The 24,453-nt window shown below is 40.3% G+C and overlaps 1 protein-coding gene across 7 annotated transcripts in view; it reads right to left on the reverse strand.

Moving 5' to 3' along the window:
* The window catches only part of ENOX1 (ecto-NOX disulfide-thiol exchanger 1), a 540,681-nt gene that overhangs the window by 241,417 nt on the left and 274,811 nt on the right, over positions 1–24,453 (reverse strand). The window contains exon 1 of one of the 7 annotated variants that reach the window (XM_081130687.1): positions 11,455–11,516. The exons of 5 other annotated variants lie outside the window; for them this stretch is intronic. In XM_081130687.1, the coding sequence (XP_080986813.1) occupies positions 11,455–11,485 (31 nt within the window). In that variant the 5' untranslated portion in view covers positions 11,486–11,516. Of the gene's footprint in view, positions 1–11,454; positions 11,519–24,453 lie in introns of those variants that run through there. One more of the 7 variants, XM_081130688.1, reaches the window with a different exon arrangement.

The following is a 24,453-nucleotide window of genomic DNA, read 5'->3' on the forward strand; positions in this document are numbered from 1 at the left end:
AAGAATATCTGTTGTATAAATTGAAAACCTTCTGGGGAGTAAGTCTAGTGTTTTAATAGACTATGGAAAAGCATGAAATGAATGCCAGGTAAATTTACAGGAACACAGTAGAGCCTTCATCATTCTAGAAAATATTCTCTCTACAACAGGCAAATTCCCTGATAAATTCAGAAATTATCCTTTTCATATAGATATTTTTCACTTGGAAAAATGTTTTCTTTAAATTGATTCCTTAGTGCATTTTAATACATAATTTGATTTATAGACATTAGATTTACACACAACTTTTCTAGTATACATCCTTTGCATAAAGCCAAGTGAATCTGCGATAAAAATTTCTATCCTATTTAGATGTGGAGAGCAAATAAATGACCAGTATTCTCATACACACAGTAATATAAGCCTAGTTTTATGGGACAATTTCTCCTTAAAAATAAGAATATAAAAAACTTAAGTCTGCAGGAAGTTTCGGAAGACGGTGGTGTTTAAATTACCCTTTTACTTGATACACTTTCCAAAATCTCAGAACTTTTATATGAAAAGAGCTGGTGCTGACATAATTTGACTCAAGCCCATAAATATGTATGGAGCCTCCAGTGCACATGGCCCCCGTGCTCTTGCAGGTGATGCAAGATGAACTGGGCACCATCCACTCTGCCTGCCCTGGAGGAGCCCACCCCTGGCTGGCAGGACACACACACACAACTGGCTGTAATGTCCTGGGATTTCACTCCCGTGGTATGCATAAAATGCTCTGGCAGCACTAAATAAAGAGTGAAGATTCTGGAAGGGGACACGGGAGCAGGAGGGTAGATGCCCAGCAGAGGAGATGACATTTGAGCCTGGCTCTCAAAGGATGAAGGCGATTAGACCAGGCAGAGGAGAGCATTCCAAGTCTGGGGGAAAATCGGCCTGTGCATGCCAAGTTCTTAAAATTAGACTTTTAAAAGTGTTTTACTTTAAAACACTTTGAGTTTTCAATGTCTGACATAAAAGAAGTCCCAGAGTAGATGGTTTCTTTCTCACTCGCCTGCCCTTCCTCCGAAGCACCCTAGAAGCTGAGGAAGTACCTGCACTCAGAAGAAGGCGGGGACTTAAAGTACCTGAGCACCGCGGGCCCGGGAGCGAGGAGTGCCACCGCCCAAGGGAGAAACAGCGACCGCAGCGATCGTCCCTTTTCAGTGGGACCAAAACACAAGTTAAATTCATCTTCTTAAGAAAGAGGGTCTGCTATGGAAAAAGGTCTGCAAATCAACTACAGGGATTATAAGAACTTTGCTCTGTGCTGGAACCTATGAGTCAGAGGGGAGGAGAGCACAGAGAAACTGCTCATTTTCTTTTGGTGATTTCATCACACGGGTGTCCTGAGCGGAGACGAAGGCTGGCTCCTCTTCTGCCACAGAAGCAAAAGGAAGGGGGAGAAGGGAGGTTTCCTGAGTAGATCTGGAGAGAGAGAAAGGAGCTCTGGGAAGTCCTGTCTTCAGCTGGGTTCTAGGCGATGGCTCTAGGCCCCAAGGATTCTAACGCTCCAGTGAAGAAGACGGGTATTCGGCTGAGAGTCCAAGCGGGGACAAGGCTGGGATGGGATTTCACAGTGCCTGGAAGCCACGAGAGCTAAAACTCTAAGGGAGCCCCGAGCAGGTGGCTCAGCTGGTGGGAGCGTCATCCCGTACACCCAAAGGCTGCGGGTTTGAGTCCTGGTCAGGGTGCATACAGAGGCTGCAGGTTCGATGCCTGGTCAGGATGGCAACCAATCGGGTGTTTCTCTCTCTCTACTCCACCCCTTCCTCTCTCTCTCAAGAAGAAAAAAAAGAAAAGAAAAACGAAGGGAAATTTAATTTAGCTAGACTCCAAATATAATAAATCATATCTGGTTTATTCATATTTTATTTAAAAAGTTAATTCACTCATATTGCTATTTTTTCAAAGATGTGTACATGTGTGTGCGAGTGCAACTGTGTGTGCGAGAGAGAGAGAGGTTGAAAAAATAAATAAACCGGGTCTGTGAATTATGTTCCCTGTTTACTTTTCTTTGAGCCATCTACATGTAGAGTCAAGTTGTGGGAAGAATTATTTAGGAGGGCATGCCTTGGAGAGTTAACGCTTTTTAAAATTCACCGTGTGAAAGAGGCAGCTTCTGAGAGCTAAGCGCCTGGTTCCTTCAACGCCCCCAATCCACGTGCCACTCCCCCCCCTCCCCCGGTGCGAGGCGCGCTGTGGGGCGGCCTCGGCTTCCTGAGATTTGGGCTCAGGCTCCCAGTTCTGGGTCTGCCTCTGCCTCAGTGCATGAACATGGGCTCATCACAGTTTTCTTAGGTAAAAACGAAAAGTCAGGGCTTGGATTAGGCACTTTTCATGGCTGTTTCCTTCTCCAACGTTCTCTGATTCGGTAGCGCAACATTATGTTCTAAAGAACTGTTTCCATCCTTCTGGGTTTTATACATTCACATTTTAGAGCCACTGTAATAATAACAATGCCCCATCTAGTGTCAAAACAGGGAATATTGGTGCAGGAGTGTGGAGGGGGGGGGGCTCTCCGCCTTTCCCCGCTTCAGGGCTCAGCGTGTCAGTCGGTGTAAATGCTGCCCGGTGAGCTTGTTATACCCACTGACCCAACTTGGTGATGTAGGGCATTTTTTAAGAGACTGGTTTACAACTTCTGTGTGATGTACATCACTAGCACAATAGGGCTTTTATTAAGGTTGCACGAAATAATCTTTCCTATTATTTTTACTGGCAGCTATCACCACAAACATAAAAGAGCCTCGAGGGGGTGGAGATGGGAAGGCAGTGCCTTCCTGATGGAAGATGAGAGGAGACACTGGCTGTTCCTCAGCCGGAGTCTGGCATCGCACTGAGATTTTTCAGACATGAACCTGGGCCTTCGGCAGGGTTTTAATCATTTCACCATTCTTTTTTTCTTTTCTTTCTTGCTTTCCAAATGCTCTCTCACAAGAAAAACACCTCTGACTGGTTAACACCTAACCGCACACTCAGAACCTCCCAGGTTCCGTACCAACCTGTCCCTCTTCTTATTTAATGGCATTCACAGGAAAGAAACCAGGGAGGGAGGGAACAAACACAAATACTGGGACGGTGTATGCATCATTTAAATAAATGATGTGCGTGATTCTCCTGTGCTTATTTTCCTCCATGAAGTGCCAAGGCGATTTCCTTTACATTTTTTATGTTGCAGTGTAAAAATCACTTAATTTTGGAACCTCCCTCCCTCCCAGAACCCAGGTGCGTTCAGTGCAATACTTATGGAGCATCTACTGCGCGCCAGACATCGTCTTGATGTCTGGGCTGAGGGAACATAATGAGCCCCAACTCAGAAATCCTCCACCGTGCTGCCAGGCCTGCTCACAGCCCTGTGACCTAGATTAGTGGAGGCACATTTTACTTCTCGTGGCCAAGTTCTCAGTGGCAGAGATTTTTCTCCTAATTATCCCCAAGCCTGATTCTTTTGATGGTTGAACCCATCCCAGCAATGGCTTATCTTTCAGAAGGCTCCAGCGCTGGCAGGGCTAATGGCTCTCACTGCTCACCTGCTTTGATCTCTTCTCATCTGCTCCCCCTCTGTGACCTTCATCACTAGTCTGCCTTCTGTCCTTACCTTCTAGGCAATCACTTGAAATTCTACCATCTACTAGCCTAATGTAACTTCTGCCCAACCCTCAACCTTGCCTTGCCAGTTTAATCTGCTTCTACTGTGATCCACATTCCAAAATCAGCTTGATTCCGGGTGTCCAAAATTGTCCTTACCTCCCTCAACACCCAGCCTCGTATTCCTGCTCCATGATCTTCATGCCCATCCTGAGGGCAATGCGCCCTTTGACTAAGTTCAGAGTGATGGTCTCTGCTTAGTTCCACTGATCTGGATCCAGGTCTGGCAGCTGTGGTATTGCGTACAACTATTACCTGGTAACTAGCAACTGAGGTAGCTCAAACAGAAAATTTGCTCTAGAGGACCATCAGAACCTAGTGGCTGCTAAAAAATACTAAAGAAAGGAAACATATATAATAGTGCCTGGTACATGATGGGGCCACAAAACTTTTTGGCAAATTATGTAAAGATATAATTTAAATAACAAATTGCCAATGTTCAGGGTTATGATTGAATACTGTAAGCCTCAGGATAGAGAATCATTTGGTTTATATGCACAGTGCCTGGCATAAAATAGGGCTGGTAAATATTTATTGAATTAAAATGACTTTGTTGAGAAAAGTATGTCAAAGGCACTTTTGGAGGATAACTAATTTCCCAGGAGTTTAGGTGAGGCAGGACACCTTGAGATGCCCAGACAAAACCATCAGATCAGTTGAACCCCTAAATCTACATGCTATTGCAGCAGTGTGTGGGAGTCTATCCCACAGGCAGGGACAACACAGGAGAGGAATGAGAACTCTGCAGGACAGTCTGTGACCTAATGTGCATTCCCCTCCTGCTGGGATCTTCTGTACCTTCAGGTTTGGCCCAGGTTGTGGGAGATCCTTTTGATCAGCTACTTACTCATAAAACAAAAACAAGAATCTGGGTTTAGCCAAGCATCTCCTATATCTGAAACACATGAACGTGAAAGAGCCTGCTATAGGCCCTCTAATGGAGTCCAACACAGCTGCCAAAACCGCTGGATGGCAGTGGGCTAAGAATGTAATGCTCTTAGTGAATGGTCTAAGGCTAGTGCTTTAGAACATTTATTTTATTTTATTTTATTTCAAGCAATCCAGAAATGTAGAGAACACTATACTTAGGTCAATCAAGGGAGTATCATTTTCAAAGTATATTAGCACTCATTTCACATTAAATATAAAGCATTTGTTTTTTAAATGCTCACAGCAATCTGTGCTTATAACTGAGCAAAAAAACATATACAGATATAGAAATGTTTAGTCCTAGCTGTGGTTCCTGACCTCGTCTTCAGAGATAAATTTCCACAATGGATGCTGCAATTAAGACAGTAATATTTATTGAAAGGTAGACCATAAATGTATAGCCACGTGAACTATTATTGAACAAAAGTAATTTATACTACAGCTGGTGTACTGCATTTTAGCCCTGCTTTGATTTTATCAGCACTTGTCAATTAATCAACTTGAACCTTGTAAAACATGTTCTCTTATTAGTGGAAACAAGCAATTGCTTGCAGACTTTGAAGGAAAGGTCGTTTAATAATTTGCTAATTGTGCAAAGATAGATTTAAATTTAAAAAAATAGGTAAACACTCATTACCACTGAGTATAAATTGGACTTTGTTTCAGATTAACCTTGCTAACTTAAACATGGTCAATGGTTTCACCTTTTTTTCTTTCTTTTAACTGAATAGCATACAAAGTTGACAGAAAGAAATTAATCTAGCTTTAGGTTTTTAAATTTTATTTCAAGAAACTTTTTGTTGTCCCCTTTGCCATTTCAAGATGTTGCTAGCCTTGAGGCTAGGGTCATAAACAAATCAACTATAATTTCTTGGCAGAAGCGTGAAAAGAGAAAAGACAAAGCAAAAGAAGAAACAGGAAATGGAGAAGCACCAAAGAGCCAGGCAGTGGCAATGCTCTGCTTCTTCTCTTCTCTTCTCTTCTTTCTTTTTTTCCTTCCTTTTTTTGGCCTCAACTCCTCTTTCACTCCACTAGCTGAGACGCCACCTCCCTACTTCTGATTGGTGTTAAGCTCGGTATATGAGAGAGAAGCTGAGTCAGGCTCGCTCTTCCCGCAATCCCCGCATCAGCACACTCGCCACCTCCTCTGGCAACCAAGAAAGCACCTGAGCTTCCTGCCACAGCATCCCCGCCACCAACCACTCTGCAGTCACCTAAGGGTGCCACGAACTTTAAAATGGGTAACATACCTCGGAGAGCAATTTCTACACTGGGGTCTGCAGGGCTGAATCTAGAAATCCGCACCATCTTAGAAGTGTAAGTGAAACTTGAGATGAGCTGGCATGCCTTGAGGCACTTGGAAGACTAAGAATTTTGCAGGGAGTTAACAGAGACAATGCCTGTGGAATGGAGATGGGTCTTGCCAGACCCGGTCTTGGCAAACTGCTTCGCTGCACAGCTCCTTTTATAAGAGTAATGAGGCCCAGGTTGCTCTCCGCCTGCTCAAACTGGCTTATCAATCCATTCCATTCCATTCTGCTCTCCCTGCTAAATAAGTCATTATTGCAGGCACATTTCCCTAAGCAGATGCAAACGCTTTCCCTGTGCGTGACTCCCTTGGGCAAATTAGGTTTCTTGGAAAATGGTCAAGGAGCAAACAAACACCTACTGAGAAACAAGCCCGCGGTTGCAGGGCACGCGGCTGTTCGCGCAGGCCAGAGGTCAAATTCTAGGCATTGCTTGGGCAGCATGTTGGATCTGACGGGCCAGTTACGGGGAGCAAAGTCCTGACATCTGCAGCGCAAGTTTCTTTTTGTGGTCATAACAAATAGGTTAATTTATTTATTTTTTCCAGCTTTAATGAGGTATAACTGACAAAACTGTAGCAATTTAATGTGTCCACATGATGATGTGATGCACATATACACTGTGAGATGAATACCGCGATAGACTGAGTTAACACATCTATCACCTCGCTTAGTTACCTGTGTGCATGTGGTGAGAAGGGTTGACTTTATGTTATTATTATTTTTCCATTGATCTTTAGAGAGAAGGGAGGGAGGAGGGGGAAAAAGAGAGAGAGAAACATTGATGTGAGAGAGACATATCGATTGGCTGCCTCCCAAACATGCCCAGACTAGGCCAAGGATCTAATGCAACTGAGGTATATGTCCTTGACTGGGAATCAAACCTGTGACCCTTTGGTCCGTGGCCTGATGGTCTAACCACTGAGCCAAACTGGTTGGCCAGGGCGAGAAGGATTTAAAACATTTTTTTTTTTTTAAATATGTCTACTGATTTCAGAGAGAGGAAGGGAGAGGGAGAGAGAGGTAGAAACATCAACGATGAGAGAGTCATTGATCGGCTGCCTCCTGCACGCCCCCAACCGGGGATTGAGCCCACAACTCGGGCATGTGCCCTGACCAGGAATCGAACAACGATCTTCTGGATCCTAGGTCTATGCTCAACCGCTGAACAACAATCTTCTGGATCCTAGGTCTATGCTTCACCGGCTGGGTGAAGGGTTTATTTTTTTATGGTAACAATTCTGATAGTCAGTGGAAAATGTCCTTGTCTAATAGTTCCAATTAAAAGCTGCTAATCAAATTCTAATTTCTTAATAAGACTGTAGTAAAACTATTACAAGGGGAATGTTACTATAAAATTGCTCTCTTTTGTTCTCATCATCTTACCTAATAAAAGTGGAATATTTCTGAAATAGATAGTCCTTATTGTAGTTTTTCCCTTTGAGTCATCGGGAGAAAAGTCCTTGTTACGTTCTTTTAACATTTGCTTTTATTAACCTCAGCTTCAGTTAGCTCACTTCCACATATCAAGAATCTTTTCCAAACAGAAGAGGTAAGAGGCAGTGCGAGTGTGGGGAGGGGAGTGGCTTGGGGACACCATGACTGCTTCCTGGCAAGAGTTGTTCCCTCCTAAAGCCATGGGGAAAATGAAGGGATGTGGATGGCAGGTTTTCATTTGTTCCCTTAACATCTCAGGATACTGTAAATAAGTTTGTGTGTTTCCATTCAAATGGTTCCATTATCTTGAAGGTCTTAATCATTTCTAATAGCAGTTTCTGAAGTGTTCAAAGCTGGGAGAAAGGAGCATTATTGGTATTCAAAGTAGTCATACTACATTAAGCAGATTTACAGCCTTGTTCATGGTTATCCTCGATCATCTTTATTTAAAAGTAAGTTTAGGCTGATGAGGTGGCTTAAGCATCCTGCTATGTTTCAGCCTGTTAGTCATGCCACACCAGAACATCTGGCTCTGCTGGGCACCCTCACATTTCATCAAGTGAAACTGAAGTTGGCAAGTTAAAGGGGGAGGAGGGGCATGTGGCATTGAACAAGGGAAAATGTTTAAAAGGGTAGCCTTATTTTAAAAATGTACCTGGGATTTGGTTTTATTCAGGTATGATGGGGCCAACAAATTAAGGCACCAGGGTAGATCAGGAACAGAGGGAGTGGGGGGAAAACATGGGCAAAAGATTTTACTGTGGTTTCCACAGCAAAAGCAAAGGGAGGCAGGGTAAGAAGGTGTAAGATTGGATAGTTTACATAATTTCAGTGGGTTTTGGGTTACAGGAGTGGTCCCCAAGTGTCCAATAGTCCTCCTGTGGCTTAAACTCCTTGGTGATATTGGGACCACACTTGGAGTAATTAGAGCCAAGAATACATCACTAAGAGTCTTCTAACTAGGAGACCTTCTGCAGGGAAAAGGGAACCCTGCTTTGAATCAGATACTGCTAGACACTGAATACACAGATTTCATCTTGTTTTGCTTGGACACTACCCTTTGTTCATAGGAAAAATTATCCCAATTTTACAGGCAAGGAAACTGAGATTCAGGGTGGTCATTTACTTAAAAGTAAGGAGATATAAATGTATCTGACCTACCTCCTCTGAGCCTCTACACACAGCATAACTACAGATGGTACCACTGTGACAGAAAGGAAATGTCTCTGTTGGTAAAGACTTCGTAAAATACAAAGTCCATGGACTTAGAATGTGGTCCACTTACAACTGACTTCTAGAAAGAAGAGACTTTGTGAATAGTCTTCATTACCTCAGACCCCAAAATAAATGGTGCTAAATAACATATTTAATTATAGTCATTTGAGGAATACTTTAAATGGGATTAAGCTAGTGTTTTTATTTTAGAAAGTGATACATGTACATGGTGAGATATACACACTAAAAGTTAGTCTTTTGCCCACATACTCCTAATTCTACTGCTCAGAGATAACTACTGTTAGGTTTAGTAGCCTTCCAGACTGTTTTATGCACATAATAGACTTTTTTTTTTTTAAGCAAATTCAGTCATCTAGCCATTCTAAGGCTCTGGGAGGCAAACCGGTAAATAAAACACACAAAATCCTTCACGCAGCTTTCATACCAGTAGGGGAGGTAGATCATAAACAAACAAGTAAAATATATATTATGTCACATAGGGTTAAATGCTAATGGAGAAAAAGCCAGACACAAGAGGCGGTGATACTTGCAATCATAAACAGAGCGGTAAGAAAAGCCTCATTGAAAAGATGGTGTTGGCGTAATGACGTGAAGGAGGCAATCCTCTGCCACACTAACTTTTCCCTTTACCAACGCATGCGAAGGCCCTCACCGCAGCAGAACCCGCAGCGTCTGCCTTAACCCTTCCATGGCTCCCCACCGCTCCACTGCGTGCAGACACCATACTGACGGGCATTCTGCTATTTGCACAAATGGAAAGTTTTAGGTAATATTGCTATAATCTGTGAGCTGATAACCTGAGTGGTTATAAAGAGGTGTGCGCGGTGCGGTATGAAGCCTGATGAAGTAGCAAAGGACTTAGGTTAGGTTAAGCAGCTGTGGAGCATCCCAAGCTGCACCTCCCTACCTAGATGACCACGTTACGTCCTGAGTATTTACTGACTTCCTTTTTTATATTAATGCTCTGGCCTCATGAGAGGTTTCCCCTTTTCCTGCCACATCTTAGGCTGTGTTACTGTCCATCAGGTTCAAGGGCATGTCCAGGAGCTTCCTTACCTGGGGGCCAGGTGAGGTCCTGCTTGCAACACTTTTTCGCAGTGCCAGGCTACCTGTAACCCCTGCAGTCAAATAAAAACTTCAACCCTCCAGGTGACAAGTGTCCCACATCCCTCACAAAGGCAGCAGGAGAAAAACTTGAGGGAGCAGTTCACCCTCTGGGCTCTGAGCATGATCTGCCTTAGGAGAAAGCACATAAGCTGTCTTAAAACATAAACAAAAAAAACCTTACCTCCGGTCCTATTTATTTATGTGGATACAGATGTTTAGCATTGGGCCATATGACTGAACAGATTTCACATCTAATGAAACATTAATTTATTCATTCAATTAGTATCTGAGGCAGTCCCTAGAATATGTCAGCACTCTCCCAGGCTCTGTAGGAGGAACACATATCACTGCAATATGGTTCCTGCTCATGTCACCTTCTAGGCTCTAACAAAGACAGGACAAGTTGAAAATCAACTGTGATGCAAGGCTGTGTGTGGCAAGCGGTGCCAAGGGCAATACAGTAGAAATGAAAAGAAAGGGGGAAATGCTCTGATCCATCTGAGCTGAATATGAATAGGTAGGGATGGAGGTGGAACGAGGGGACTGTGAAGGGATGGGAGTGTAAGGGTGAGTGTGAGTGTGTGAATATGTAATAAAAGGGGAGCAATAACTGCACTAGATGCAAAGGCTCAGGTGAGGAAAAATGCGGGTGTTGTACAGGGAACATGAAGTGGCCCAGCAGAGCTTAGACACAGAATGCGGGGAGCGGTTGCAGATGACAGGAGATGTTGGATGGAGTGAGATGGCAGACGGTCCTGAGGTCCCTACTCTGTTATTAGATGAGGGATACACAGATGAGTTCTGAGAGATATCAAGAAAAGCACCATCAATTTTCTCTGTTTTTGGTTTTGCTTATTTTTTGAGGAGTATTTGTGTACTTTGCTTTTATAACCTCTATTTCTAATTTCAGTAATTTTTTAAACCAACTTAATACCTGAGTAATATATGCCTATAGGTTAAAAAGGCAAATAACATTGTAAGGCCTAGAACTCCTTTAATGCAGGAAACCCCTACCCGACCTGTCCTTGCCCACTGCTTTCCCAGCACTCTACCAGAGGAAACCACTTTGTTGTTGTTGTTTGCTTCTACAATAAAAGATATTTATTTGCCGAAGTGAGTAACCTCCTACATGGGTATTGACTTTTCCCCAACAATTGTTCTCAGTTTGGTTAATTTAGGGGCTTGCTCAGGGCAGACTAACCAGCATCTCTAACCTACCCCTCCCAAAAGGAGACTGAATCCTGTCATGGGAGAGGAAACCACTTTTAACTTTTAATTGGGATATTTGATTCCATATAGTTAAGTAATGGGTGCAGAGTGATATTTCTTAAGTTATCATTTTCAGAGATTATCTAGTATCTTACTACTATGCAAAATGAGAAAAATGTAGCACTCTTACCCTGTCACCACCTCCCAACAAGCTCTCTTCCTTCATCTTTCTAGGAGGTTAAGCAGCAATTTGGGGTTAAATTGATATTCTATGCTTATTCAAGTGACCATGTAATATTGTCACTATTGAGCAATGTAGCTTAAGAACACACTTCCTATCTTGTTCAATATTTTGTTTACCTTGATGTTGTCTTTTGTTTCTTCCTTTTTTGTGTGTCTATTACTCACTGTTCCTGAACTATTTTAAGGAACCACAAAAGCCCTATTAAAACCATTGTTTATGTGATCAACCCAGTTGGTCAACCTGTCACACCTACTTTTCCCTCTCAGAGCCGCCTATTCAGTCCATCTCATCTAGCAGTTTTCCAGGCCAGCTGCCCACCTGTTGTCCTGGGGCTTCTTTTTAAGACCATCTGGCGAAATCCCTGTGCCTCTCGCCTGTGTTGGGTCCCCTGTTTCCTGGATCCCATGGTTTCCTCTTTCTTGGTTTACAGCCTCATTTTTGTGGAGCACACTCTCTAGAAGCTTCCTGAGAAAAGGTACATGGGAGATAAATTTGTTGAGACCTTCCTAGTGTGTCTGAAAATGTCTTAATTCTACTCTCACACATGTTTGATAGTTAAGCTTGTAATTAAATTCCAAGTAAAAAGTCATTTTCCTCAGAATTTTAAAGCTGTACTTTATGGGCTTCTAGCTTCCAGTATTGCAGTTGAGGAGTCTGATGCCATGGGTATTCCTGATTGTTTAAATGTGACATGTTTTATTTCTCTGGAAGGTTTTGAAATCTTTTTAATCTCTGGTGTTCTGGATTCTCACAGTAAAGAATCTTAATGAGAATCTTTTTAAATCTGTTATTCTGGGTACTTTCTCTTCCCTTTAAACCTGTAAATTCCTGATACACCATTTTGAAAAATTTTTCTTGTATTATTGTTTGATACTTGTCTCCCCACAATTTCCTTTTGTTTTCTATTTCTGGAACTCCTATTATAAAATGCTGAACCTCATGGACTGATCCACTACATTTCTTACTTTATTTTCCCTCCATCCCCACTGTACATCTTGGACTGTTAGTCTACTTCATATAAAGTTTACTTGACTTTATCTTCTATATCTCTCAATAAATTTTTTTATTATGTTTAATTTTGAAGACCTCATTCTTATTTTCTGAGTATTCCTTTTTTATTGGCTGGTCTTTTTATATCAAGGATATAATACTGTCACTCATCTTTCTAAAGATATTGTACACTTTTGACCAAGACACATCATCATTAAAATGGCAAAGGTTAAATACAAAAAGAGAATCTTATAAGCAGCAAGAGAAAGACAGTTACTTACAAGGGAGCTCCCACAAGACTCTCAGCTGATTTCTCAAAAGAAAGTTTTTAAGCCAAAAGAGATTGGCACAAAATATTCAAAGTAATAAAAAATAATGACCTACAACCAAGACTATTCTATTCAGCAAAGCTATCATTTAAAAAAGTTTTTCTTTTGTTTCCTGAGTTATCTGTATTTTTTTCTGAGCTTCCTACCCCCTTTCTCTCTCTCTCTCTGTTTTGATCTCTATATTTCATTTTTTATTTTATATTGGGGCTATTATATCTGATGACTCACTATTCATTTATACTGCTTTATATATATATATGTGAATATCTTAAGTATATGTATATATAAATATATACAAAGAAAATATGAAAGTCATTTATATTTAGGAACAGTCAGCCCCAACAAGACTGACTAGAAACCCTAAGCGGGGGCAGAGTGCACTTGATGCCTGTGATGTTACTGGCTGAGGCATCCAGCCATTTCCATGGGGATTCCAAATACCAGTCAGATCATTTCTTTGGGCTATTTAATTTCATTAGATAAAAATCCTTCAAACTCCTATCGAAAGAGCCTGTCCCTGGCTATAGGTGCTCTGGGAGTTATGTTGTGACACCATCTAGGAGGGTCTTACTCTGTCACGTTTCACCTCTGTCCCATGGGCCTAGTTTCCCAGCGTTCAGAGCACCTCTAATTCAGCGAAGCCTATGATCTTCCCTCAACCTTCACTAGGGATGGAGAGTTGATACTGGCAGACTAAGGTAAGGAGAGGAACAGAATCTAAGAACTTCATACACTATGTTCTACTAATTACTGCTAACTACTCTGTAACTACTTTTAACCAGTCCCCCACCCCTCCTGAGCCTTCCCTGAGTCCTGAGAATGAGCCTGCAGCTTCTCTCATTCCACCTCAGCTAGTCCTCTCCATCATGGTGCTGTCTTCCAAAACAGTTGGCATTACTTTAGTAGCATCTTCTCCTCTGTTTCTTCACTCTCACCTCTATTTATCGTTTTATATTTTTTGATTCCTTGCTGCAATTCCCAGTATTACAAATTTTATTTTGAAATTATATGTGCTTCACTTTAGTCAAGTTTGTTTACCCAGAGAAATTTAGCTATTACCCCAAATCAACTACTAACTACCTAACAACTATTTTCAGCCAGAATATTGACAAAACATTTTAATTCTGTCATTTTCTAGGGGCCATCAGGCAAAGTAAGTTGAACTCCTCCATAAATATATCATTAGAGCATCTCACTGCTGTATCAGTTCCAGAAATTTGGACCAAAAATCATTTTGAGGCAGATGCCACATTATTTTCTCAGTATACTGGGAGGGGGGGAGGTGAGGGAGAGAAAGATAAAAAACAGGCATCGAAAGAGAATTTAAAAACAGAATAAAAAGCCTGGCTGGTGTGGCTGAGCGGCTGAGCATTGACCTATGGTCCAGATCGCTGTTAATTCCGGGTCAGGGCACACGCCGGGGTTTCAGACTCAATCCCCAGTAGGGGGCATGCAGGAGACAGCCGATCAATGACTTTCATCATTGATGTTTTTATCTCTCTCTTCCTCTCTCTGAAATCGATAAAGACATGTTTTAAAAAAAATAAAAACAATAATAAGAGGACTGGCTCAAATCAATAATTATTTTAAGAAAAGCTATGTATGTTTATTAAATAAGAAAAGGCTGCAGAAAATCACCTGACTTTAAGATAACTAAACGATGATCACTCACTTGGAAGGATGTCTAGTAATTTATATCATTGAACATTAACTGTGAAACTCTACTCAGTCATTCATTCAACATGTATCCAAAATTCATATAAAAATCACTATTATCCAGCAAGGAACTATCCACATAAGAAATTCTCACAATTACATGCCCAGTTTACCTTCCAATTATGTATTTTCCCTTTTACTGCCCTAAAGGTATATCCACAGAATGCATAAATGGCTTAAAATGCATGCATATATGTATATACTAATGTGAATATGTATGTATTACTCACCTCATCCCCTAAACAAATTTTAGTCATCTTGCTGGTTATCCTTTAAATATATTACTTGAATATATTTTCATTTTCCTGAGTATATTTCTTACAAATATGTCTACCTGAAATTATGTAATCTCTCTAGACTCTGCCATGCTCAATTATGGGCCAATAACTTAAATAAAACACACCTATGTTGTAACTTCTAATGTAGCTGTAATCATATCTTTGAGTTTGATAAGATGACTGTCTAGTCAGACTAACCTGTTTTATTTTTATTTTTTTGTACGTGTGTGGGTCTCCCTGCCCCAGGGGCCGCCTCTCTCTAAGAAGCCATGCCCAACTGCTACCCAGCAGCTTCCCTCTGGCAGTTTCCACATGGTCCTTTTCTTTTCCTTCAATGTTTAAAATTTTATCTTTATTGTTGAAAGTATTACAGATGTCCTCTTTTTCCTCCCCATTGATCCCTTCTACCTCCCCCTACTCCCCAGGCCTTCATCACGATACTGGCTGTGACCATGGGTCATGCATACATGCATGTAAGTTCTTTGGTTGATCTCTTCCCAGCCCTCATTTCCTCTGAGAATCCTCACAGACTGACCTGTTTTAAATCACAGTTCTTTCACTTAACTGAATATATGACCTTCAGGGACCTAAAAATTTTTCCAATAGGAAAATGGACATAATATTATCTATTTTGCAGGTTTTTAATAGGATGAAGTCATGTAATACATATAAAGAACCTGGCATATTGTAGGTGCCCAATAAATAAAAGCTATTAAAATCAGAATATAAGAAGATATTGAAACCTTAAACTATAAAAGTACATCTTCTTTATGTAAACAGTTTTTGCTTCCATTTTTTGGCATCATATCACTGATAAGCTGGTCAACTAAAAGCAATCATCAACTACTGAGGAGAGGTCTTACGGCAATTAGGGCAAACAATATGAAAATGGAGGGAAAGGAGGCTTGGAAAAAAAATTAAGTATTTGACTCTACATCAGTTTTTTAACTTTTTTGAAACATAATTTAACTACAAAATTAGAAGGTTGGATGAAGTCCCTCCAGAAGTTCACTCTAAAGAGTTCTGTAGCTAGATAATTTTGGAACATGCATGTTTCACCTCATGCTCTCTTCCCTCCCCATTCAAGGCACCAGTTTAATTTTGTTTTACCTAGCATATTACAAACTTATTTGCCTACAAATCCTCCCCATTTTTTCCTCTCTCAGGTACAACTCATTAACATATTTTAGAAAGGATGCATGAGTTGACCTACAATTTCCCATTCTACAATATGTTTCTCTGAGTTTTACAACTTCAGCTAAATGTTTTGGTTAAGGAAAAAAGGGGAAAATATAATATATCACAAGTTTTGTTCACTGATGCTTTCTCTTAAAGTAGAATACAACTTTTAGAGTGGAAGAAAAATCTACCACAATTTCAATGAAACTAGGCATTTCTAAGTATAGTTTAACATCTCATCTATGTGGTACCATCAAGATCTTGGGCAGCTGATCACCAAAGCATTGGTTGAATTGCTGCTAATTCAGTGGGTTTGATTTGGTTATGAAGACAGATAACTGAGACACATCTGATAATTTTGGCAATTAATGAATGAAATGAATCAACCACATGGTGACTGGACTGTCTGCTCAGTGATCAATGTGACTTGAACAGAATGTAACTGTGGGATAAATGAATCCTTAAGCTGCAGGACTGGACTATGCCATAATAATAAAATAAAGCTCAAATGAGCATTCAAGATGAATAATTTTTAATGCTACAATTATAAATTAAACTGTTAAAAATAATTTCTGTGATTTGCCCATGGACAAAGACAATAATGTGGCGAAGGCCTCGGGGTGGGGGCTGGGTGGAGGGGGCAACATGGGGAGGGAATGGGTGACATCTGTAATAGTGTCGATAATAAAATAATAAAAATAAAAATTTTTAAAGTGACCCTTTTCCTAAGCAATGAAAAAAAATTATTTGTTATTAAAATACTTTCACTTTTTCTATCAATCTACCAACATTCACTTTATCTGAAAGAAAGGGATTGTGCCAAATGTTACTGGGAATAAAAGGATATATAATAGGAAAGAGACCAAAGAACCTACCAGAAAAAGACCTGAGAGCCAGGTGCTCTGTAAGTAACTATTCCATAGCCTTGGCTATGTCTTTGTTTTCCTACTTGTAAAAATAACTATCCTCAAAGAGCTTACAGTTTAGTTGATTTTATTTACAAGTTTGAGATTTTCATTTAATGCCTTCTTACACTACAAGCTCATTCTTAATTTATCTACATAACAGAGATAAAAGTGAATAAATATTTTGATGTTCTTTAATTAACTACATGCAATAAAGTCCCCTCCTTCATCTTAACTGCAATAATTCTACAAGAACCTGTTGTAATGTTTTCCTTTTTTCTCTTGATATGTCTCTTTACCTTCAAGGCTCCTAAGGTATGAAAGTGTTCTAATTATTTCTATTTTTTCATTAAATATTCTATCCTTCCTCCCTCCAAAATACTTTTCCTTTCTGTCAAAAGAAAATTTACCAAAACACAATTCTGTACTATCCAAAGATTGAGTATGTTGGTCAACCGTCTTGGTTTGTCCAGTATTGAGGGGTTTCCCATTGTGTAGGGCTGTCCATAATAATACTGGGACAGTCTCTGACAAACTGAGACAGTGGGTCACTCTGACTGGTAGCTTGAGAGCACTGGATGTAGTAATGGATGCCTACATCAAAAGTTGCAGTTTCAAGCCTCCTTTTATAAGTGCTCTTCATTCATTGCTAAACAGCTGTAGAAAGCAATCAAACACCAGATGGATGAATGAATTTAATGACCTTTAAGTTTTCCTTTCACTAGTGGTTCTCAATTCTGGCTTCTTACTAGAATCATGTGGTTAGCTTTTCAAAAATGATACCATTCTCTGATATAATTGATTTGAAGGTGAGTCGCAGTTATCAGATATGTGTCTGAAATTCCCCAGCTGATTCTTTTTTTTTTAATATATCTTTATTGATTTCAGAGAGAGGAAAGGCAAGGGAGAGAAAGAGATAGAAACATCAATGATGAGAGAGGCATTGATCAGTTGCCTCCTGCACGCCCCCCCTGGGAATCAAGCCTGCAACCTGGGCATGTGCCCTGACCGGGAATCGAACCACAATCTCCTGGATCCTAGGTCAATGCTCAACCGCTGAGCCAAACCCGGCCAGGCCCCAGCTGATTCTAATGTGTGTCAGAGTTAAGAAACACTATATTCATTCTGAGATTCATACTAATATAGGTCTAGCAAGAGCCATTCAAAATGAGAAATCTACTTTATGATCTCTCACTTTAAAAATATTACATGAGTTTCCACTTCACATTTAAAACAAGGGAGAACCCACAAACTGACTTTATATATATTCACCTAGAGTTCATGAATATGAGTTTCTCTCTTGTCATATTTTCATTCTGATTATCAATCACTACCATCTATTGACATGATTTTTGCAGAAGAAACTGAGAGACATGAGCAGAGGCCAGGTATAGAAAGTCACCAGAGTAGAAAGCCTCAGATGCAAAGCAAGGGGGAAAACTGGGAAAACAAGAACCTTGTCCTCAGGGTAACCTTCCCTTCCCTAGCATATTGCTGGTCATGTGGTTTAGACCGCCTGAGCATTCCTCCCTAAAGATAACATCTAGGCCTCAGTTGTATTTCAGCTCCATGTCCAGAAAAGCAGCAAAACCAGACAAGGGGCATCTTGGCTGACTCAGGACCAGCTACATTGATGAGTGACCCCCTGCCCTGGCACTAACCAATCAGTGGAGACCACAACCCTGAAAGAGCACACCTGGAAAGCTGATGAATATTCTACTGAGACCCTCCCCTGAGACCTCCCCTAAGATTTCCACCTGCAAGAGAGAGATAAATACACTCAGGAAAAAGGACCCACCAGGGGAACATGCTGGTGCTATCTCCTTCCCCCTTCTTCCCTCCAAAGGGACCTCAGGAGTCTTGCAACCAGGGGAGCAATGGGCAGCAACAACTCATCCCAGTCTTACCCCCTGAACCTGTCTCCAAGGCCCCCTTCTCTCTCTGACTTCTCAGTGAGCCAGAGCAGCCCAGCCTGGGCTCTCCTGTTACTTCTTCTATGCACCTTCCTTATTTCACTGTCCTGAGTATATTTTTGCTGCCATCATGGACCCAATACCCTTTTGCTCAGTTCTGTGTAGCCCTTCCCTTTGGATATCTCCATTCCCCTATCCCATTTTCCCTAAATAAATTCAATTTTTCTTAATTCACCATCAGAGATGGCTATTTAGCCTGCCCATGTACCACTGACCTACACCTTTCAGAAACTGTATTAGGCACTGTGGGGACACAAAGATATAAAACTCAAGGACTCTGCCTTTAAGGGAACCTCACTGTAGAGTACACGAAATATGAGGTCAAGCAAATGACCTCACAGGGGAGATGGCTATGGCCTGAGATGTTTGGGAAATCTGCACGGAACAGGCAGGACTTTAAGAAGGTTTCAAGGACTGGGTAAAATTTCTATGAGAGGGCCAGAAAAGGGAGAAAGGTAGTATTGAAGCAATAAGATTACCAAATTTGAATATATATACAAATAATAAAGTTCACATTCTGAACAATGCAGCTATATCTAGGGATGCACGTAGCTCTACATGAGGCCAACTGCTGAGCAAGGGAACATAATTAGTGTGATCACTTTTTTGGTGAGAACTACTCATGACATTGTAAAGAAGACAGGCAGATGAAGTAGTTGGTTTAACACACATATGAAGACAAGCTTGGCCTCTAACTTGGAGAACAAACCACTGAAGAGAACTGCACAAGTCCCTTCCCTCTCTAGATATGGGCCCACCGACGAGACCTAATGATCTGGGAATTGAGGCAAATGTTGCACAGGTCATGCCAAACCCTTGAAGTTCCCACTCTAGTTGATCAAATGATTACTTGATGTTAAAGGAATACATTTAGAACAAAAATCATACAAAGGTTATGTGTTATCATATATGTCATGTTATGTGATTATCAATCATTGATTTTTGAATTACTTTTATAATGCAATGGCCATTTCTCTGCATTTCAGAGTAAAAGCACCACAGTTCCATTTGTCTTTGCCTCCTAAAATAGTTAATTTTCATATTTATTCCAATATCTGGTCTTCATGCAAGATGTTAACTAAATGCCAATGAATAATCTGGATATGCATCATCTCAGGAAGTCAGCTGGCAAAATTAACATTTAAAAGGAGGCACCACTGGTTATTTCACACACTATTAACTTATATTACAATTCAAATAAGCTTACAGCTGGCAAAAAAATCTCTTCTGTAAAGTGATCTCAAACATAATAGGCTTAATCAGAGATAAATTAAATTAGGCAGCCATGCATACTATAGCATATTAATTCTGAGTAGTTATTAAATACATTTTCTGTTATCAGTGGCGTGAACAACATTATATGCAAACAAATTCTTCAAGAGGGTAGCAAATAAAGTTTATGTTTGGGATGCTGTGTGGCTGACATTTTCCCATACCTACTTAAAATGTTAAAAAATCTTTTCTGCTAATAATGGCACTAGGTTAAGTCCCCATAAATGAGCTGACTTCACACCCAGGCAATTAAGCAAAAGAACAGCAGACAAAACTGCGAGTGGGTTTTTTGATTTTTCCAAAGAAAAAATTCTACCTTTCTATGACAACTTTTAAAGAAGGCATTAGGACATAGCTATAGCAAAATCGTCCAAAATATAAGGTAGTGAATGGTGCATCTCATTCTGCGTTTGGGTAACTTGTGCTGCCTGAGACTATTCAAAGAAGGCAATCTTTAAGGTTGAACGCTATTTTGTAAAAAAGATCCTACCATTTTCTCTTTCTTTCCTTAAATGGTAGTAATCTAATCAACTAGCACTAGATTCAGTAAGTTAGCAAATGGTGCTTCTGTGAAAGAAAATAAAAAGATGCATCTGAGCCTTTATACGTATAAATATATATATTCAAACACTTACAGATAAATGTATGTATGTATGTGTGAGTGTATACACACACGTTACCTTCATTGGTGAACTTTTGCCATATTATCTTGTTCTTTTATTAATCAATCAGGCCCTTTAATTTCTGTATCCAGAAGCAACTCAAGTTATGAGGTATGATGCACACACCTCAAATCTGAGAAACACGTTGTACATTCTTTGTGCTTTGCACATTTAAAACTCAATGTAAGGTGACAAGAACATTAAGCTGCCCAGTGAGCAAAATGTGAAACTAATCACCATCTGTTCTTAGCCGTGGGTACAATAACTGGCAAAGTAAAGTGCCTGAGAACAGCGGGCCACCTGCATCACCTTGGATTGGCTAATGAAGACAAATGCATGCGGCTAGCTTTACTGACAACTCCTTCAAATGCAGGCAGACTGAAAAGGCAACAATACAGTACATATTAAGTTTACTGTAAAGTATACATCATGTAGAATTTCTGTTATTTAAAGGAATAAAACCCAATCACCCTCAATATTTTGTATCTACATACTGGTTGAATTAAGACTATTACTCCTGAAAATCCAATGCTTTCTTCTTAAGCTAGCGAACTAGGATCAGCTTTATTAAAATGCTAAATTTGTAGTTTTATAACTACTATATTAAAATAAATATAAATTCTACAAAAAGGAAATACCTCAGTTTCAATAAACTCGCTACTATTCATTCATCCACCTGTCCATCCATCCACCCATCCATCCATCCATCCATCCATCCATCCATCCATCCATCCATCCATCCATCCATCCATCCACCCACCTACTTATTCAACATTTACTGAATACCTACTATATGCTAGGCACTGTGCTTGATATTTGGCACCGAGAGATGAATGTAACCTGCTTTAGAAGCTTGTCAACTGTTGAAGGAAAGGTGCATGCATACAGAATGCATACAGACAACTAGGAGGGACTACATGCTACTGTAGAAATACTTTCAGAGCACCTCCCTTCCCCTTAGAGACTTGAAAGAGGACCCTTGAACTGAATTCTAGGACCATATAAAGAGGGCACCAAATGAAGAGTTTCTGAAGCTGAATAAGCTTGAGAAAAATTTTCCAAACTAAAAGAATAGCATGTGTACAATCAAGAAGAAGCTCATGGTTTGCTTGAAGAAAAGAAATTGCCTTCAGAATAGATGAAGAAAATAAAATACAGGAGGCAACAGGTCAATAGATGATATGAAAGCTAGGCAAGGGTGGAAATATAAAGATTCCCCCAAAGACATGTCAAGGAGTTTGGATTAAATTCTACATGGCAGCAGTTTGCAAAATGCACACCAGAGAACCTTGAGTCATAGGGAGAAACGGAGGCAGGCTGGGGGGTAGTGAAAGGAGTGAGGGAGAAGTTAGGCAGTCAGGACTCTGGGCCCTGCAACCCTACTTCAATTACAGTAGCTTTGCTAATATCTGTTTTATATTGGGCCTTCTTAATTTTTTAAATATCATTTTTCTTTGGATAATTTTAGACTTACAAAAAAGTTACAAAGATAATGCAGAGTGTTCCTATAAACTCCTCACCCAGTTCCCCATTATATTAACATTTAACATGGCCATGGCTCACTTGTCACGACCCAGAAACCAACATTGGAACATTGCTATTAACTAAAATCCAGACTTCATTCACATTTCACCCATTTTTCCACTGGTGTACTTTCTCAGTGCCAGACTCCAATCCAAGGCACCACATGGCATTTAGTCATCATGTCTCTTTAATCTCTTTGATGTGTGAGTTTCTCAGTTTTTCCTGGTTAGTCATGACCGGCCTTGAGGAACATTAGCCAGGTATTTTACAGACTTCCCCTCATTTGGGGTTTGTCTGATGTTTTCCTCATGGCTGGACTAAGGTGATGGGTTCTGGGAAGAATACCATGGAGGTGAGGTACATTTTTCATCACAGCATATTAGGAAACACACACGTATCACTTATGATGTGAACCTTGACCACTTGGTTAATATAGTGTTTACTGGGTTTCTCCACAGTTAAGTTACTTTAAAAAAAAAAATTTATCTTTATTGTTGAAAATATTACAAATATCACCCCTTTTTTCCCCCCATTGACCCCTTCCACCTCGCACCCCCGCCGCTCCCCCCAGGCCTTCACCACACTATCTGTGTCCATGGGTTATGCATATATGTATATAAGTTCTTTGATTAATCTCACCCCACTCATTCCCCCACCCCCACCTTCCCACTGAGATACATCAGTCTGTTCCACACTTCTATGTCTCTGGATCTATTTTGTTCCTCAGTCTATTTTGTTTATTAGATTCTACATTTGAGTGAGATCATGTAAAACTGAATCAGGAAGAATCAGAAAACCTGAATAGGCTAATAACAACTGATGAAATTGAAGCAGTAATAAAATAAAAAATCCCAGCAAACAAAAGCCCTGGTCTGGAAGGCTTCACAGGGGAGCTTTCTAATTCTTTAAGTTGTAGAGTTAGGATAATTTACTAAAAATTTTTCTTGCTTTTTGAGGTAGGCCTGTAGTGCTATGAACTTTCCTCTTAGGACTGCTTTCTCTGTGTCCCATTGATTTGGGGTTATTGTGTGTTCATTTTCATTTGTTTCCAGGAAGTTTTTGATTTCTTTCTGAGTCTTACTGGTAATTCATTCATTGTTTAATAACATGTTATTTAGCCTCCATGTGTTTAAATGTTTTTGAGTGTTTTTACCGTAATTGATTTCTAATTTCATGCCATTGCGATCTGAGCTGCTTAAAATGATTTCAGTCTTCTTGAACTTGTAGAGAGTGGTTTTGTGTCCTAACATGTGGTCTATCTTTGAGAATGACCCATGTGCACTTGAGAGGAATGTATATTCTGGAGCTTTAGGTTGAAATGTTTTGTAAATATCAATTAAATCTATCTGATCTATTGTGCCATTTAGAGTCACTGTTTCTGTGTTGATTTTTTGTCTGGAAGATCTCACCAGTGAAGTCAGTGGGGTGTTAAAGTGCCCACTGGGGTATACTGCTGTTGATCTCTCACTTAAAGTCCTTAAGGTTATTATCGATAGGTCCTTATTTATTGCCATTTTAATTATTTATGCCTATGTTTCTCTCTCTATTTCTAATTACAGCAGTCACTTTAACATTTCTTGCAATGTTTTTATTTCTATTTCTAATGACAGCAGTCCCTCTAACATTTCCTGAAATGCTGGTTTGGTGGTATAAACTCCTCTTGCCTTTTTTTGTCTGGGAAGCTCTTTATTTCACCATCTATTTTGAATGATAGCCTTGATGGATAGAGTAGTCTTGGTTTCAGATCCTTGTTTGGCATTACCTAGAATACTTCATGCAATTTCCTTCTGGCCTCTAGAGTTTCTGATGAGAAGTCATCTGACAGTCTTATGGGAGCTCCTTTGTAGGTAACAGATTGCTTTTCTCTTGCTGCCTTTAAGATTCTCTGTCTTGAATTTTTGGCATTTAAATTATGATGTGTCTGGGTGTGGGCCTCTTTGGATTCTTCTTGCTTGGGATCTCTGTGCCTCCTGAACTTGTATGACTTTTTCCTTCACCAGGTTAGGGAAGTTTCCTGCCATTATTCAAACAGGTTCTCTAACCCTTGCTTACTTTCAACCTCTTCTGGCGCTCCTATGATGTAAATACTGTTACATTTCATGTTTTCCCACAGCTCCCTTAGACTGTCCTCCTGTTTTTTAATTGTTTTTTCTTTTGGGATCTCTGATTGAGTGATTTTTTTCTACCTTGTCTTCTAATTTGCTGATCCAATAGATTGCCTATCTCCATTTCATTTAGATCTTTTTCTGGAGACGTCTCTTGTTCTTTCATTTGGGGCTTGTTTTTTTGTCTCCCCATTTTGGCTGCCTACTTGGGTTTATTTCTATGTATTAGGTAGGCCTGCTAGGACTCTCGTCTTTTTTGGATGGTCTCTGGTATAGGCCAATGTCAGACACTGTTTGTGACTGGCATTGAGTACTCTGTTTGGAGTTATCAACATCCCACGGTTTGAGGTCCCCTCTGTTGGGGCTGGGTGCATTTGACCAGGA

The sequence above is a fragment of the Miniopterus schreibersii genome (assembly GCF_964146895.1).
Source record: "Miniopterus schreibersii genome assembly, chromosome: 2".
Lineage (NCBI taxonomy): Eukaryota > Metazoa > Chordata > Mammalia > Chiroptera > Miniopteridae > Miniopterus > Miniopterus schreibersii.